Genomic DNA, 20,011 nt, shown 5'->3' on the forward strand with positions numbered 1-20,011 from the left:
ATGATATATATTAAATATATATATATATATATATATATATATATATATATATATATATATATATATATATATATATATATATATATATATATATATATATATATATATGTATGTATATATATATATATATATATATATATATATATATATATAGTTGCGATTGGTGTCACCCCCTCCAATTTTGCCAAATGGCGTCTATTTGTGCGCACATTATATTAATCCACCAATTAATTAATGTGGAAAAAAACATCGTTTCATCGTAAATTATTAGATTTCGGTGTCATCCCCGCCTCGGTCGTTTATTGACCTATCAATTATTCAAAATACTCAACAAAACCTTTTTTCCTGTTTAAAGTTTGTAGTTTGTGTAATACTCTTACCTAACATCTACCCCTCCCTCGGCGGATAGTTTTAAAGTTCGCACAGTTAATAGTAAAGATGTTTATCTATAGTCAGTTATTAATATAGGTCAGGGGTCGGCAACCTGCGGCTCGCGAGCCGCATGCGGCTCTTTTGATATCAAGATGCTGCTCTCCAGCTCCTTGCACAAATACCAATAATCTCAATAAAAAAATTAAATATTTGAAATTTAAAAAATGTTAGTGGCTCTTTAAAACCGGGGAAATTTTGAAAATTGTAACTTTTGGCTCTTCCGCTTCAAAAGGTTGCCGACCCCTGATATATGTGGATTAACTCTAATCATTAATTGAACTGGAAAAAAGCATATTTCTTCTATCCATTTTGCAACTTTCGCCATAGTGTCAACTTCCTAAATGGTGTCACCCGGTGCGGTCCGCACTACACACCCCCGAATAGTGACGCCTCTGAATTAAGCTATTATTATTCTACTTACACACAGCTAGTATAGCTGTGGAAGAATATTCAAACTGGTCTTTTTCATAAATATAAACAGTAAAAAAAGATTTACTATAGGAATTTTATAAAATTACTTAATAAATGTATGTAACTATTAAGCTAGCCTATGATCGGACTTTGGGACCCCTTGATAGCTTCAGTCTTTCTCACACTTTTGGGGTCCGACTGCACTAGTTTTATGCCAATGTACGAAAGTATAATGACCCCCCCCCCCCTCCCTCTCCAATCCAACTATTCAGGGGAGAGCAATATGTCAACGAAGTCATGAAAGCTTGTCAATTTTTGACCCTACATTTTGTGTAGTAGTCAATTTTAATCTATTTAGGAAATGGCGCCGGTTAGGGATTGCCGAAGAAAGATAATTCAACCACCGTTATAGTATACTTCTTTTTTAAAACCACGATCAAGAAAAGATTAAAGAAAAAAAAATTGGAAATTATTTTTTTAATGTATTTTTTATTATTTTGTGTTGTTCCCTGAATAGACTCCCCCCCCCACCCCGCCCACACACATACTAGCGGTCTGGAGTCATGGTTGTTATGTTCCACCACTGTTCACACCATTTGTTCACCCAACTACTCCTTCTATTCACCCCACCTGACGTTACCTTTTGTATTCACACCTCGTCAACGGTGCAGCTAGGCCGAGATTGTGACATAAATCAAGGCCCACAACCCTTATGCTACAACACTCGTGCGTGGTAGTGGAATTTCGGATTTTACTTTCTCGTATACCAAGTGTGTGTGTATGTGTGTATGTGTGTCTGTATGTCTGTATGTCTGAGAACACGATAACTTGAGTACTGTTGTACTAGGTTGTCGAAATTTCATATCTATTATGTCTAGTTTGAAGTTCTGTATCAACTTTTCAGCGATTTCCGGTAACCGGAAGTGGAACCTTTTCTATTTTTGGTTTTTCAAAAGCCTATAACTTGAGTACTGTTTCAGATACATAAACAAAATTTCACATATAAATAAAATATCTAATAATCTGCCTTCTTTCAAATGTTGAGTAATTTCCGATGACCGTAAATAGTACTTGACGCTATTTCCGATTTTTCAAAAAACACAAATGAATGTATAAAGTACTAGTATTCCTCACTATTATACACATATTTTTTGCCGTTCACTTGGTGTGCATTCTTTTTTTCTTCAATTTTAAAAAGTTTACGTACGTCATAATCATGTCTATGTCCCGAGTTGCCATTCCCGTAGTGTTATATAAGAATATTCAAGAAAATTTAGGGGAGATCACTCCCACTTTATTTATTTGTGTTTTTAAATGATTTCATTTCACTCGAACTTTTTAAGCCGATATTTTATTTTAAAGTTTCCTTTTAAATATACAGTGATACAAAATGCATACAATATTCCAAAGGCTAGATACTAATAAAATGCGTGTAAAACTTGCTACAATTGTTCAAAATAACCAACTTTTCTATTTTCAGAACTGACTGTTCTCTATAACATGTGAGACGGAATGTGAATGACACGAAAGTAATTTCTCACAAGCCTTTCATCGTGAAATAAAATAAGTGAGTTAATGATCACAAAGGGATCTACTTCTGGAAGTAAAAAAAGTGCCTACTTTAAATCCTTTGATATCTATAATAATAGTTTCGCTGTCTGTCTATCTATCTATCTATCTATCTGTCTGACAAGAACGCTCTAGAGAAAAGACAAGCAATTTAAAAACATGCATAGTAATTCGAAAAACGAAGTATGACGTCGACACATTTAGCGCACAGAGTAGAAAATAATCTCAAACCCAGAGAGTGCACACAGTTATATGACGTCATTGATTATCGAGTAAACATTCAATACAAAGGCAATTTGGTCTAATCTAAGTGGTTTGCGTGAAGAGTTTCTTGCATACAATTCTTCGGGTAGGGGCGAAGCCCCACCCCCCGCGTAAGAACGTCTGAGCCCCTCCCCCTCCCCAACTCAAAAGAAATTTCCTCATCGATACTCTATAATAAAATTAATGTGTCTAATCTAAAAAGTGGTTTTCTTGCAATGGGACGGTAGGCATGTTTGGTTTTTTTTTTGGGGGGGGGGGGGGGTGGAGGGGTGGGGGGGGGGGGTGGTGTGTGTGGGGGTGGTGTGTGGGGGGTGGGGGTGGTGTGTGGGGGGTGGGTTGGTTTCAGTGTTTCTTTCAGACTTTTTCCTCCCCGGAGAGGGGTGGGGGTACTTGAAATTTTCGGGGGCGGGGGTAGAATTTTCTGGGAGGGGGCGGACACTGGAAAAAGTATATAATTATATTTCGTTGAATGGGACGGTAGACATGGTTTTTTTTTTGGGGGGGGGGGCGGTGGAGGGGGGGGGTTGGAGGGGTGGGGGGTGGGGGTGGGGGTGGGGGGGGGCGGTGTGTGGAGGGGGTGGTGTGTGTGGGGGGTGGGGGGTGGGGATGGTGTGTGGGGGTGGGGGTGGTGTGTGGTAGGGGTTGGGGGTGGTGTCTGGGGGTCGGGGGGGGTGGGGGTGGGGGTGGTGTGTGGGGGGGTGGGTTGGTTTTAGTTTAGAGAAAAGAGACAGCACTATCAGCCTAGCGCCCGTTGTACCCTTCCTCAACGGGCCATTTTTCTCGTTGTTGAATAGTATTGTAAATTAAATTCAAATTTATTATAGCGTAAAGTAACAAAAACACACTCGTTTCGCATTATTTGTATTCTTTTTAATATTTAAATTGATAACACATATCATACTATATTTAACTTGTTATAAAACATAAAGGTACCTAGGGCAAGTTAAGTAGAGTTTACCTGTTCCTGGTACCTCGGCATATGAAGGGATATTGTTGTCAGCATTATGCCCAGCCGCCTTCCCTTCACTAGCGTACACATAAGAGATTTGTCGAATCAGGGACAAGCTAAAGACTTGAACTCGGATTCGAACTTGAGGCTTTTAGGTTAATGTGTGTACTTTTTCATTCGACCACATCACCACACTTAATCTTTATACGCAAACTTTATTTTAAAACTTGTTCGAATACTAATCTTTATTTTAATCAAACGAATCTGTTTAAGTGTTGGGTGACACGAAAAAGCAATACTAGAGCACTCATTTCATTTTATTTCTTACTTTCAGATGGACGGGTCTCTTCGAATCTGGTTAAAGAAAAGCTTCCTGACGATTGTAATTGCTGCATTGACATTATCATTTGTTGTGGTCTACCTTGCGAATACAAATAATTTCTCAATTCCACACACATACTTCGTATTTTCAGATGTTAGTTGGAGAAATTGGTCTAACGATTCCAGCGTTGAGGCCACTGTGGCATGTGTATTTCCAGAACTGGATCCTTACAAGCCAAACATCATGAAATTATCTGGATTGAACAACAAACCTATCAAATGTGACAAATATCCGCCAGATATAACATACCTCCATAAAAACCAGATTATCGTCAATGTTTCACGAATCACACCAGGCGTCGTGTCGTGTAAATACCGAGAAATTTTTAAACATCCATCGGATGATAGAAGCGCCAAGCTTGGAGACTGGAGTGAGCCTTTCAACACGAGCATTAAACTGTCCGATACAGCGGAATTTTTGTTGATTGAATGTGAAAACATCAGCTCTAATACCACGTCTAAAACATACCATGCACTTATCCCTCGACGTGAAGATTTTTCAAAACTCAAACTTAAAAAACGACTCAAAATGTTTCAACCTAAAGAAACGCTGAACGTTGTAATGATTGGAATGGATGGTGTTTCTAGATATCAGTATATGAGATCTATGAATCTGACGTATAATTTTTTAATGAAAGAACTGAATTCTTTTGATATGACAATGTACACACAAATAGGTATCAACACATTTCCAAATTTGTTACCGTTACTAACAGGTTATAATGAAACAGAGGTGGGAGAATGGTGGGATAAATCAACAACGAACGATCAGTTTGATTTGATATGGGAGGATTACAGAAAAGCTGGTTACAAGACAATGTTCACAGAAGACCAGCCATCTATTGGGAGTTTCCATTTTGGGAAGAAAGGTTTTCAAGCCCCGCCCACCTTGTACTACAATCACCCAGTGTGTATTGCCATGGAGAAAGATAAAGAGCTGTGGCAATTCGGGTATTACTGTGCCGGAAGTCAACCGGAAATAAATTTCCATTTGAATTATGTGCAGCGTTTACTCGATACATATAAGGACTCGCCAATTTTTGCATTTGCATTTCATAACAAAATTACACATAACGATATGACTAAATTAAAAATAGCAGACGAGCACACGTTTGAATTTTACAATACGTTGCGAAAGAAAGGCTATTTAAATAATACTTTACTAATCACGTTCTCCGACCACGGGCCAAGGTGGGGTCCCATACGCTCAACATTACACGGCATGGTGGAGAGTCGTGCACCATACGCCATCTTAACTTTTCCAAAGTGGTTTCTTGATAAATACCCGGATGTGAAAACGAATTTAAAAACAAACACAAAACGTTTGACTACGCATTATGACGTCCATGCTACGTTACAAGACTTGTTGTATTTTAAAGCAAGTGGTTTTGTCCCTTTAATTCCAAGAAAACACGGCACCAGTCTGTTTAATGTTATACCAGAATCTCGCACGTGTGAAGACATCCCAATCCCAATGGAGTTTTGTCTGTGCAACCAAGCACAGATGGATGAAGTGATCTTGAATTCAAGCACAACACAAACATTCGGAGAAGTGATTGTTAAAAAAATTAACGGCAAAAGAAACATAAAATTATGCGTGGAACTAAAATTTGAAAAGGTTCTCCAGATCGTAAAAATAACATTACCCCACTTATCAAAACAAGATTATCATTTGTACAAAGTTAAAATAGAAACAACCCCAGGGGAAGCTATTTATGAAGGTACAGTTTACACGGCTAAAGACGATGAAGAAAGTTTAGTCCAACACTTGGGCAATTACCTGGCCAAGGGCAACACAAAGAACATAACAGTTGGGGAGAGTGTTGATAGGTTCACGTTTTACGCCGGGCAGGCGGACTGTGAGGACGACGCGACGGTTAAACCGTACTGTTATTGTAAAAATCTGGTCAAATCCTGACACTAAATTAAACACAATTTTAGAGACTCATATTCGTGAACAGAAATAATTATTTAATTTTATTTTCATGTTTAATTTCTAATGTGAAAATGTAGGGTGGAAAAGAAAGACAGTTGCAGATGGTTTTAGACTTTTGATAGTTAATTTATATTATTTAATATTCTTTCTTGTTTTAACATATTTTTCTATCTAAAAGCAGCATTACAAATTTTACACACTTTTTTCTATGTGAAAATATGAATATTAGAAAAATATCATATTTTTAATGAACATGTTAACTAGTGATCCATGAATAAAAGTTTTGATGTTTTTATTTCTTAAAATAAATGGTAATAAAAAGTTGTGATTTTAATTCTATAAGCTATTTTATACGTATAGTGTATTTGTAACGAGATGACCGTATTATATGGTGCGCATCGTTTAAATTGTGTATTACTTACAACATCTTCTTTTAGATGTACAGAAAAGTAAGCTGAATTTTCAGTTTAGGGTACTTAATGTTACTGTTTAGGATGCAGTTTCTGATAAGTTAACTATTAGCTACATGTTAAAGACGGACATATTTATAAGAAAAACCTAAATCCATTGCTTGCGCTTTGCCAAGACTAAAATAAAGTGATTAGGACCTTACCCCCCAACCCACATCAGTTACCCCCATCTGACTTAACAAACCTCAGTAGGACATTAACCCTCATACACAAACGAGGAATCGGGTTGGAAATAGAAATGGATAGGGTTAGGGATATTGTTACAGTAATGGATACGGATCTGGAAATAGAGGTGGATAGGCATAGTGATACTACGAATTATGAAAGGGATATTGACTGGGAAATAATTGACGTGTGATAGCATTTCAGTACAATGAAAATGCTCTAAAAAGTTTTTAAAAAATAATTTGGTGTAACTTTACTAAAGCTATATGCTGGCATGAATAATAATAAAAGGCTGGACTCTCATAGATGAAAAATGAACATAGTTCTTATATAATGTTATAGAACTTACACTTATCAATGAACTCTCTATGAAGTAAATATATTTTCTATGGAGTTCATGGACAAAATCGACGTTTATACAAAGGCTAGGGATATGTATATGCCAGATAACGTTATGACTAAAAATTCCTTTGATTGCCTATGTCTGGCTGTTGTGTAAGAGAGAAAAATATAAAATTCTGGGGACTTTGTGAAACTCGTCAGACGTGTCTCATCGAATATACATCATAGCTGGCATAATCATTGTTTGGTTTGTTTATCTCAATTGTATTTTGAAAAAAGGCGATTAAAACCTGATTGATTGTTGGATTTTGTCATATTAGTTGAATAAATCTCTGATTTTACTTCAGGTTCTTGCTATTGCAGGTAGCTCCACCTTCACATCCACACCACACATTACACACCTCAGCTAGAAACACCGCGTCACCCTGAATGATGGTACTCTTATACACATTAAACGTTCAAATTATATCGATCTATATTTATAAGTGAAAGAAAGAAAAAAAAATCTAGAAATTTCCAATTTCAAAGTGATACTTGAAACAAGTACACTATGGCGAGTGCCCACATGTTACATATTAAAGTATGGTTTAACAATAAATGTTAAGCCTTATGGTTTTTATGATACAGCTAAATGTGCTCGATAACACAACGAATAGCTCATAAACAGTTCTATAAATAAACTAATTCACAGTACCCTGAACACTGTTTCGACATTTTGAGCAGAAGTTAGAACCAATGATTTTCTTTTCAATGCAAATGCAAGCATTACTAGTATTAGTAGTGTTACAAATGATGGTTGCAGTAATACAATTGGGAACCATTTAGGATTAACATTTAAAACAATTATCATTGAATCAATTACTTAATTTAATTTAAAAACCACATATTTAGTCAACGCTACTTTCAAAGCTATTCCGGCTCAGGGTATGCCACCACCCTCCCTTTAGCAAGACATATATGGCAACGCCCAGATAAAGAAAACGGGGTCATTATATGTGCTACTAAAAGGCTCTAACACTAACATACGAATACAGCTCTACATAACCAACAAGCTAACTTTCTCTTTCATAGCTAACAGATGTTCTCCATTTCAGATCACATAGACTTGTAACCGTACAGAAAAAAATTACTTATTTGACTGTGTTTTTCGGACCAATTTAACAATATCAACATCTGTTGTCACAAATGCATGAACATTGCTTATCACGTAGGATACTAATTTATTGATGTATATAATATCGTTTAACAAAACATGAACTAATCAATATCCAGATATTGCAATAAAGTCGGCTGGACATAATGTAGACTGCTATTTCTTCATATGCCTTGAAATAAATGAATTTTCATTTCACATGCATTTTGGACAATCAGGTTTGAACTGGTTCTTTAGATTATGTCACATATTGAAATAGGTCAACCATCTCATAAATTTTTAATGTTGGAGGGAGAATGTGTGCATTTAACATTTAGGCTACTTAAAAAAACAAACTTTTAAAAGGTGCCTTACCAAAGGGATACAACAAAACCGGATTAAACCCTCGCGTTACGAATTCACTTACAACGTGTCAAATGGTATTGCAAAAACCTGTTGAAACACAGCATGTATGCATATATTACATGCAAATTAAAGTTCCGGGGTTGTAGGAATGAAAACACAAAACACAGGCGTAGAACACAGTGAAAACAATATAAAGTATTGCATGTTTTGTCAATGAATGACAATCTCGAATGTCAGGTGTCAGGTGTTAGTTGCCACGATGCACGATTACAATGTTTGTTATGTCATGCACGAAATCTGTTTCATGGCAGAATTAAGTATTATGTACGATACATCTATATATAAAATTCTCTTCTTGGAGACCCTAGAAAACACCAAGCTGTAAGCGCGCATCCTACCACCCCACCCCTACATGGTCTGGTGAGCTGTGGTTCACGCTAAATGTTTACAATCGTAGAGCCAGGTTTAGTGACGGCTATGAAGGGACAGATAATTTAGTTTGAAACTATTTTAAACTTAGGGGAGGTAACTAAGAGGAGGCTGCTTTCACGGGGGGTGGGGGGATATGGGTTGGGGAAAGGAGGGGGGGGGGGCTATCGTCCTTAACGAGCTACTGATAGTTTTTTAAAGCAACTATATTCAGTGGCAGCATTGGTTCTGTCGAATTCACAAATTATGAATTATTGAAAAGTAGGAAATAAAACAACTAAATAGAGGCGTATGATACGCCGCGGGTCAGCTCGTTATATTCTAAATTAAATTAAATTTACTTTTTATTTATATTTAGCCTTATTGCATACACATTGTTTGAAATAAACAATGAAATATAGCCTGTAATCTCTTCTTAAGCACCCCCGCAATTGAAATTCGATTTATAGTCTTTTGACCGTGGGGGGTTGAAATACCTAATACCTCGATAGCTTTCAGCAGCATAATTAATGGAACCTAAGCCATACCCACAGCGAAACTTGTTTTTTTGAAGTAACGTACCATTCCAAAAATGTATATTTGTAATCAATTTTCCCGAAACCAACTGGAGCTTTCATTCTGTTTTAAACAAAATAATCAACAGGCAACTCTTAGCCGATGTTTGTTTTGTTTTATAAAGGTTTATTTTAAATTGATTTCAAACTAGAACGAGTGAGTTAAAATAATATGGCCTCGTCTGCAAAACCTTATTAATAGCTAATATTGGTTGTGCTGAAGAGTTATTCACATTACAAGTAAGAGTTGTCTGTACAATTTTCTGTTAAATGTCCTTTACTCGAAATATCTATGAACTAATTAACATTGCACTGTTACATAATATGCGGTACTTTTAAGCAGTTCGATTATTTTTTTAATACAAATTCCCAAGTTTTGTAAAGTATACCATCTTATTCAAAGTTCTTTTTTTTTGTCACAAAATATTAAACAAATATGAGCGCTTGCTAAAATTTACCATTTCAAAACTTTATATATTTTGTTTTTCTATTTTCTATTATTATCTGATAAATTGCTTGTATCTTTTCTACCTTAAATTTAGAGATTGTTAATACTCTCCCCTTTTGTAATCCGTATCTATTCGTTATGGTCTGGAAAGTTGTTTTATGTTTCTACTTACAATCGAGAGACTCATATAGCCTATATATATATATATATATATATATATATATATATATATATATATATATATATATATATATATATATATATATATATATATATATATATATATCTGCATTTATTTATTTTGCTTAATTATCAAACCTAGAGTTATTCGGATAATGAATAGAGGGACTTACTCAGTATCGTACAAAAGGGGGAGGGGTCTGTAGCCTCACAAAGGACAAGTTTTAGCAAAACTTTCGCCTTTTTGTGGAACATAAATGAATTATAATACAATATATAACAAGTTTTACTTCTATTGTAAAAACAAATACACTTTACCTTAAGTAGTATTTTAAAACTGACTACTACTAGCCTATAATTTCATTGCCAATATCATGTTAAGTATACATATTTTTTTTGTATTTACTCACCGTAAAAATACGTCTCGCAAAACTGCGTAAGAAAAAAGATTAATATTTTGCAATCAAAAACTTAACACTTTGAAAGTTGCTTCAATTATAATAATATTGGCAATTTAATTTAGGCTGCAGACAAAACAATTTCTCAAAACTTTGAACTAATTCTTTCAATTCCAGTGTGGAAGTGGAAGCGAAATCACATTCTATGTTGCGAAGTCCACGTGTCTACTTTACGACATAGCCCCCCCCCCCCCCCCAACAACTCCAACCCAAAAAATTTAAAGTGCCCCCCTCCCCCCGGGAGAAAAAGTCTAAAAAATAAACCGGGATTGATCTCCCTTAAACTTTCTCGAATGTTCTTATATAACACTACGGGCGATGACAACTCGGGACATAGACAATATTTTTAATCCATTTTTATTTACTTAAACTTTTAAAATAGAATAGAATCTCGTAGTAAAAAGAATTGCACACCAAGTGAACGCCAAAAAAAATGTGTATAATAGTGCGAAATATTGTTAGTACTTTATAAATTAACAAAAGTTTTTGAGAAGACGTAAATAGCCTAAATTACTACTTCCGTTCAATGGAAGTTACTCAAAATTTGACAGAAGGCATAAAATTAGATTTTTTACTTATATGTAAAATTTCATTTATTTATCTGAAATAGTACTAAAGTTATAGGCTTTTGAAAAAATAAAGGTAGAAAAAGTTCCACTTCCGTTTATCGGAAATCGCTGAAAAGCTGATACGGATCTACAAATTTTATATAATACCCATATATGAAATTTCATCAACCTAGCTGTAACGGTACTCAAGTTATCGTGTTTACAGACACACATATACACATACACACACACACACATACGGACAAGATTGCAAAATTATGTTTTTCCGACTCAGGGAGGTGTGAAACGTCGACGGTAAAATCTTAGTTTAGCGTCGTAAATTCCAACGTAGCTAGTAATGTGTGATGAAGGTAACTAATGAATATTTCTGTCATTTGGCCATATTTATGTCATATTTTACATAATATAACAGATAATTGAATAACAAATCACAATCCAAGACCAAACCAGTCATAAATATCCTGGAATAAACTTTAAACTACCCCGTTCGAGACAACAATGAGTAAATACAAGCAGCGGCCATCTTTCAAAAGCAATAATAGAGTAGTTTCCCTTGAAAAATTGTCTATTCGCATGTCTTTTGTGTTGATTTTGTAGTTTAATATGATTGTTTTGTATTGTTTTAATATATGCCTGTATAGTAATTTTTCTTAATTTTCAATATAGTTGACATGAATGAATAATAGACCTTTTCAGACTTAAGTTAATAGTGTGCATCCAAGACCACAACAATTGTTGGGAGGTCGAACTTTTGAACACTTTATTTGCAATAATCAAATCAATATTACATCGCTCATAAATGACGTCGCTCTTAAGATAGTAATGACAGCGTGCCAGTGGCGGAACTAGAAATCAAAGGCTCCCCCGCAAAGAAAAACTAGGGCTCCCCTATATATATATATATATATATATATATATATATATATATATATATATATATATATATATATATATATATATATATATATATATATATATATATATACATATATATATATATATATATATATATATATATATATATATATATATATATATATATATATATATAAAATCTATAACCTAAATGAGTTATGTAGTCTACTTAATTGCAATATATAACCATTCTGAGAGAACAAACCAGAAAAAATTTAGTCTAAACCAAGAGTCGAAAAAATTCCTAAAAATACTGGTAAAAAATATATAAAGACGTTAGCTTGATTCGTGAATGGTTTCTCGCGTTATGTTTAATTTTTTGATTTTTGGCTTTTATAATATCAATTTTGAAAACATTGATTTTTATAGCTATACTATTATATAGTACGTCTTATTTAAGTAACAATTCAGAGAATCAATTGCTTTTTAATATACATAGTACAAAACTATTTAAATGAGCTTCGTGGGCATCCCTATTTTAAAGAAGGGCAGTAAGTCTTGCAAGTAGTGTGAATGTTTACCTACCTTTCAAACTATAGCTCTTGTAGATTTTAAAATATTTTTCTACGCAACAATCTCTGCTGTAGTAGACCTGTTTTTTTTTTTTTTACAAAACCACTTTCAAGATGCATGAAAAACATAATTTTCGAAAAAAAAATTCATTGTTTTTTGGTCGGAACTGGGCCCCTAAACGTCATGGGCCCCCCCGCATTGCGGGGTCTGGCGGTATGGTAGTTCCGCCCCTGCAGCGTGCATTATTACAGAACAAACATATGAACATATTGTTTCAGATAGAAATTGTGATTTGTGGTGGGGAGAGGTTGAGTAGAACTCAGCGATGTGGTTTTGGAGACGGGTCAGGGTTTTTTTTTCTTCTGAAAACGGGATGGTTGTGGGAAAAAGACCAGCTGTAAAGTATGACGCGTCATTCATTGGTGATCCATTTTCTCAGTGGGTACGATAGAACTATTAAGAAGGATCAAGAAATGTAAAAAAGCATGCTGAGTCGCATTTCTTAAGCCCCACCCTTTCATTCCCCCACTTAGTACATCGTCACCGAGTTAACGCTCGCGCGTGACGTCATGTACCGGTACCGCCGACCGTTAGGCTAATTTTATAGAGAAAAAAAACAAGCACTGCCGTTTTGACGTTTAAGCGACGTTTAATTTGATTACATAAGTTGGTGTTCATTAAACAGCCCCTAACACATCTATCACTTGTCCATTTAAACGTACCTCCTTAAACGTACGTGGTTATTTCTGCAAGCTTGCTGTCTTGAGACTTTCGGCCCTTGAAAAATGTATTAAGCTCTCACCGTATAGAACTAGACTACCCATATTAAGCTCTAAAAGAAGCTTGGGGAAAACAGGATGGCCGTCCGATTTTGAAGCCGCTCTGCGCTTTATAAAAGGCACAATAAACGATAAGATGACACTTATATTAAAGTAAATTATAGTTCTGAATCTTGATACATTAAAAGTGATATTCGGAAATTAAGAGCCAGACAGTCAACATGATATTTCAATTTAAGTCCAAGAAAATAAATTTCCTCAAACGATGGAACATTACTAAATTTTCGCGCAGTTTAGCGAAATTGAATGTAAGTATTTACGTCATCTTACAAAGCGCGATAGCCTACTGGTGCTCTAACGCGGCTTATGCTAATGGCCGTGTTCCTAACGCCCCGCATTCATCATCATCATCATCACTCCTTTATGGCCCCTGGGGAGCAAAGGGCTGCAACCACACATCTCCAGCGGACTCGGTTTTGGGCTGCTCCTCTGATCTGAGCCCACGAGAGCCCAGCTGTTTTTGCCTCTTCCTCAACCGTTCTCTTCCATGTTTTCTTTGGCCGGCCCACCCTCCTTAGACGAGGTTTATTCGTCGGCAGGCATTTGGTGGCAAGCCTTTTTGACAGGGATAATGTGTTGAGGCCGTTTGCCAAATGTCTTAAACTAGCAGGCTTGCAACATTTGTGATGATTCGTTTTGAGCAAGGTATACGTATATTAATGCTTATTGATCGTTATTTTGATTGAACAAAGCATTATACAGGTTCTTCATCAACCACCTAGGCATTTTTCCCCGTTCACCTCCTTTCATGAGACCGACACGTCATAAATTGCAAAGCCGCCTGAGTTGATGTCACAAATCTTCACTCACTCCCGTAGCAAATCATATGTGACATCATTTATGGACAACCTTATATCACTCACTTGGGTACTTTATATTGACAATTTGACAACAAAGGATAACCAAAATGTGTCTGGCAGATGGAGACTTGCGATCGACCATAATGACAACACGTACTTAAGGGGTGGACTGGCTCATTGTTTTAGATGATGTTTTACGAGGGAAGCTGGTGGATAATACATTTTGTCTCTCTGTATATATAAATGATGACAAACATTTAATGTTGTCAAAATTATGGTTAGAGATCTTAGATAAGGCAGAGTGAAGCGTAATTTTTTACATTATGACTTGTGACATTGACAACAAAAATATGACGGAGGTTGGGGTTTAATTAAGGTAAAGAGAAGTAAAAAATGTCATAAGTTACGATAGAATCACTAATTGATGAAAAGAAAAACCTGAAATGAAAATAGTGAACATTCAAACAATAAGAAAAAATTCAAACTATATAGATCTAGTAATAGTAAGATCAAATAAACATTAGTAAAAAAAAACGTGATTTAATACATAGATACAAGTTGCATCTCAAAATGCTTCTAGAATTAATAAAGTTGTTTGTTAGGAAATTCAGTTTTTAAAGAGCAGAAATTTAAAAAAAAAATGCTTTGTAGTAGTACGGACTATACAACAAAACTATCATATTTAAATACATTTTCATACGAATAGAAATGAAAGGGAAGCTACTCTAAATAACATTTTCTTAAGATGGCTGCTGTTTTTAATAGCAAATTTACTATTTCGAACAGGGTTCATAAAAATTAATTTCAGGATATTTAAATTGATTTAACCATAAATGGTGATCTATTATTCAATTATTTATAATATTTTATCAAAATATACGAAAATATACTCATATTTAATGACACATTCATTAATGCACTCTCTCCTACATTACTAGATCTAGTTTTGGCCGAATTTACGACGCTAAACTAAGATTTTACCACGTCGACATTTGCAAAAATCTCGATTTTTTTTTTCTGCCCGATTACAATACTTTCTCTATACTCTGTATACGAGAAAGTATAAACCACTGAAAAAACAGTTCTTGTCGTGTCGGTCTCTCTGTAGTCCTCCCAAGGTGAGTTCCAGAACGGATTTTACGTTGTTTTAAGCGTGACTGTTTTTATATATAATTGTAAAATATCTATATTGTGTGATTATGTAACTATTTTTTTGTTTTTTTTTAAATAATTTTTTTTAAATGTTATAGATTCCAGCCAACATTAGGGCTGGTACGTAGGTCACCAACCAGTTCTACGGTGCAATAAAACAACGGCTACAGATGTATTTGTTTTTCAACTTGATAATGCTAAAAAAACTACCTAACTATTTTGTTTAGAACTTCTGCTCTATATAATTTTTACAATAGCAAATAATAACTTAAAGTTTTATTTATAAGTAAGCGGTCAACCCATGGAGAGTAATTTGAAATGAATGTACAGTTAAGCAACGAATTATCTCCAATTTGGAAATCCAAATACCAAAACTTTATTCAAGGGAAATAACTGTCTCAAGAATTACTAAATTAACTAAATGTAACAAAGACATGCTTGAAAAACACAATATCCTTCTTTAAATTTCATTGCATAATTATTATACCTAATTTATTTTTTAGTTTAATTATGTAGCCTGTCAAAACAAATATATTTTACTTATTTACTACCTCTGTAGGTTGTTTGAAAGTATAAATATAGCAGCTTTATTATAAAACACTTCTAGTCAATATCGATGACATAAATTTATATAATACTGACTTGAATTCCGAATGTCTTAAATTTGGATCCCAAAAATAATGGGACACCTTTAAAATAAATAAAGTACTGGTAACTGTTTATGAAATTTCAGTAAATATTGTTTAAGTATTTAAACAAAAATTATTTGAAAAAACAAAGTTTGTGGTTAGTTATTAATGAATTTAGACGATGAGCACTTTAGACTTTGGAATCCTCAGTCCACCCGCTCGCTGTCCGCGATCTCAAATATAATTGAACTTTATATATTAGATATATTAATACTTTAAGAGTGGTAATATAGATTTTTTAAATAAACTCAAGATTTTTCAGCTAGGGGACGCCTAACTTTCTTTGCAGTGTCCTCCGGCCGGAATCGAAATCATCTAATTTACGATAATCTCGACTACTCGATATATTCAAACTCTACTACATTAACAACAGTTATCAAAATTCGATACTTAAACATATCTAGACTCAAGGCTACAGAACTATGACACTTAAGTTCAATTAGCCGTACCAACGATACTCCCAATCAACAACGATTTAACTGGACCTTCTAATACTCGATAACGGTCAACACACTTCGATACATTAACACCGCATGGCTCGATACTCCAGAACTCCAGAACTAAGATACTTCATCACCTACATTTTCATTTCTCTACTACCAATCAGATTCCACTAGACCTACAACTACACGACAACAGCCAAATAAAAAATACGACACTTTGAACACCCCGTCATGACAAAACTATTTACACCAGAACATATTTCTAATTCAAAGTCAGAGTAAACGAGACTTACAAGCCCTATTAAAAACTAAAAATACACGTGTTTTGGAACGCCCCATCATGCGTTGGAGCGATCGTTAAATCAACATAAAAATTAGATAACAGTTTGAAATGTTCCAAAATTACGGACACATTTAATCGTATTCTACATCAATTATGTGACACAAAAAACAGAGGCAAAGTCACTGGTAAAAAGTGCACCGACCGCTCCAAATTTGGGAGGTGGGAGTGCATTTTCACCAACGCAAATAACTGTCGGCCTATATAGGGCTAATTTGGGGGTGGGGCGCAAAATTGATAATTCGTCCTTTGTGCCAAAATAGATCGCTACGCCTTTGTATATTACTATCTATAGTTTATAAAAGATAATCCATGTTATTAATTATTATGTACTTTAAGATAATGGCGAATACACATTTTCGCCCCCCCCCCCCCCCTAGAGATTTTGCCCTAGGCGACTACCTAGTTCGCCTGATAGGTAGCGCCGGCCCTGTTTGGAAGCTATTATTGATATAATAGAAATTTAAAAACATCATTAAAATGCATTCAGACCGCTATCACTCAGTGTAATTATTTCTCCTAAGTATCGTTCTTAAAATCTATCGAGTATTATACTGGACCACCCTGTTTGCCTTTGGAAAACGGCTTGTTGTCTAAAATATCAACACAAACTAAATCTCCTTTACCCTTCATTTTTACACCAATTCTCAAAACAAACGAACTACCTACAGTATATATGTTTTTTCTTTACATTTTCTGTCCACAAAAGAATAATATAAATATACCCCTTCCACACTGTGCACAAGTTTTTGCTAAAGTGGTTACATTTGGACCTCCCCTTTTCACGTCAGCGTGTGCGTCCTAAACGAATAAGCCCTTTATATTGTTAAAATTATTTCTCTTTAAATTTTTTTTCATTTTTCTAATTAAACGATAACCCAGTCCCTTTTATGACTGCACTCTTGTCGACTGCACTACTTCGAACATCATGCATGAACTATTTTTTATGAACTATTTATTGTTATGCTTGTTAGAAAGAAAACAACATTATTTAATTCAAACTATGTGATATAATTTGTTTGGTACAAACGAAAAACACTTTTAAAGTTAACCGAAACATCTGGCCTTAAACAAATTTAAGTTAGCTTGGTTAGATGACACTATATAGCACTTACGGACACAATTGTAGAGCAGACTTTTATGAAACACTTTTGTAACTTATTTTTATTTTTAGATGGACGGATCTGTTCTTACTTGTTTAAGGAAAAGATTCCTGACAATTTTAATTGCTGCATTGACACTATCGTTCGTTCTGATCTACCTCTGGAATACAAATAATTTCTCCTTTCCACAATTTTCTGACTTTGTTGGGAGAAAATTTTCGAATGATTCCAGCGCCGAGACCATCATGGCGTGTGTATTTCCAGAACTGGATGTTTATAACCCAAGCATCCTTAAATTATCTGGATTAAACTACAAACCTATCAAGTGTGACAAATATCCTCCAGATATAACATACCTCAAGAAAAACCAGATTTTAGTGAATGTTTCAAGAATCACGGCAGGCTTCGTATCGTGTAAATACCGAGAAATTTACAAGCATCCAACGGATGACAATGATGCAAAGTTTGGAGACTGGAGTGAGTCTTTCAACACGAGCATCATATTGTCAGAAACAGAGGAATTTTTGTTGGTTGAGTGTCAAAACATCAGCTCTAATACCACGTCTAAAATATACCATGCACTGATCCCTCGACGTGAAGATTTTTCAAAAGTCAAACTTAAAAAACGACTCAAAATGTTTCAACCTAAAGAAACGCTGAACGTTGTAATGATTGGAATGGACGGTGTTTCTAGATATCAATATATGAGATCTATGAATCTGACGTATAATTTTTTGATGAAAGAGCTAAATTCTTTTGATATGACAATGTACACACAAATAGGTATCAACACATTTCCAAATTTGTTACCGTTACTAACAGGTTATAATGCAACAGAGGTGGGAGAATGGTGGGATAAATCAACAACGAACGATCAGTTTGATTTGATATGGGATGATTACAGAAAAGCTGGTTACAAAACCCTGTACACAGAAGACCAGCCATCGATCGGAAGTTTCCACTACCATAAGAAAGGTTTTCAAGCCCCACCAACCTTATACTACAATCACCCAGTGTGTATTGCCATGGAGAAAGATAAAGAATTCAGACGTTTTGGGTATAACTGTGCCGGAAGTCAACCGGAAATAAATTTCCATTTGAATTACGTGCAGCGTTTACTCGATACATATCCCGACTCGCCGATTTTCGCTCTTTTATTTCATAATACATTAACTCATAATGACATGACAAAGTCAAAGATGGTGGACGAGCACACGTTTGAATTTTACAACACGTTGCGAAAGAAAGGTTATTTAAATAATACTTTACTAATCACATTCTCTGACCACGGGCCAAGGTGGGGTCCAATACGCTCAACATTACACGGCATGGTGGAGAGTCGGGCACCATACGCCATCTTAACTTTTCCAAAGTGGTTTCTTGATAAATACCCGGATGTGGAAACGAATTTAAAAACAAACACAAAACGTTTGACCACGCATTATGACGTCCATGCTACGTTACAAGACTTGTTGTATTTTAAAGCGAGTGGTATCGTCCCACTCACACCAAGAAAACACGGCACCAGTCTGTTTAATGTTATACCAGAATCTCGCACGTGTGAAGACATCCCAATCTCAATGGAGTTTTGTCTGTGCAATCAGGCACAATTGAACAAAGTGACATTTAGCTTCAACACAACAACAAAATTCGGAGAAGTGATAGTTAAAAAAATCAACGGCAAGAGAAATGCAAAAATGTGCGTGGAATTAAAACTTGAAAAGGTTCTGCAGATCGTAAAAATAACATTACCCCATGTATCCAAACAAGATTATCATTTGTACAAAGTTAAAATAGAAACAGCCCCAGGAAAAGCTATTTATGAAGGTACAGTGTACACGGCTAAAGACGATAAAGAAAGTTTAGTCCAACACTTGGGCGATTACCTGGCCAAGGGCAACACAAAAAATATAAGAATGGGGGAGAGTGTTGATAGGTTCACGTTTTACGCTGGGCAGGCGGACTGTGAGGAAGACGCAACGGTTAAACCGTACTGTTATTGTAAAAATCTGGCCAAATCCTGACAAATTGTTCTCATATTCCTGAACGAAAATAACAATTTATTCTTACCTTCACTTATCTTTGTAAAAGTGGAAATGGTATGTTGGGTTTAAACAGTTGAAGTGCTTGTTTTTTAGGTTTCGAAATTTGAATTTTTAAAA

At 35.1% G+C, this 20,011-nt stretch overlaps 2 protein-coding genes across 2 annotated transcripts; both read left to right on the forward strand.

The window, feature by feature from the left end:
• Nucleotides 1-3,959: 3,959 nt before the first annotated feature.
• On the forward strand, nt 3,960-5,924 carry LOC131944337 (uncharacterized). Its single transcript, XM_059304893.1, has one exon. The coding sequence runs from the start codon at nt 3,960-3,962 to the stop codon at nt 5,922-5,924; it is 1,965 nt and encodes a 654-aa protein (XP_059160876.1).
• A 12,170-nt stretch (nt 5,925-18,094) lies between these two features.
• LOC131944338 (uncharacterized) lies at nt 18,095-19,873 on the forward strand. Its single transcript, XM_059304894.1, has one exon. The coding sequence runs from the start codon at nt 18,095-18,097 to the stop codon at nt 19,871-19,873; it is 1,779 nt and encodes a 592-aa protein (XP_059160877.1).
• Nucleotides 19,874-20,011: the final 138 nt, after the last annotated feature.

This window comes from Physella acuta, unplaced genomic scaffold, assembly GCF_028476545.2.
Source record: "Physella acuta isolate Inbredline_101_S28 unplaced genomic scaffold, ASM2847654v3 ptg000489l, whole genome shotgun sequence".
NCBI classification, from domain to species: domain Eukaryota; kingdom Metazoa; phylum Mollusca; class Gastropoda; family Physidae; genus Physella; species Physella acuta.

What these genes read in the sequence shown, in the direction of transcription:
- LOC131944337 (XM_059304893.1), top strand. Translation starts at nt 3,960, where the DNA reads ATGGACGGGTCTCTTCGAATCTGGTTAAAGAAAAGCTTCCTGACGATT.
- LOC131944338 (XM_059304894.1), top strand. Translation starts at nt 18,095, where the DNA reads ATGGCGTGTGTATTTCCAGAACTGGATGTTTATAACCCAAGCATCCTT.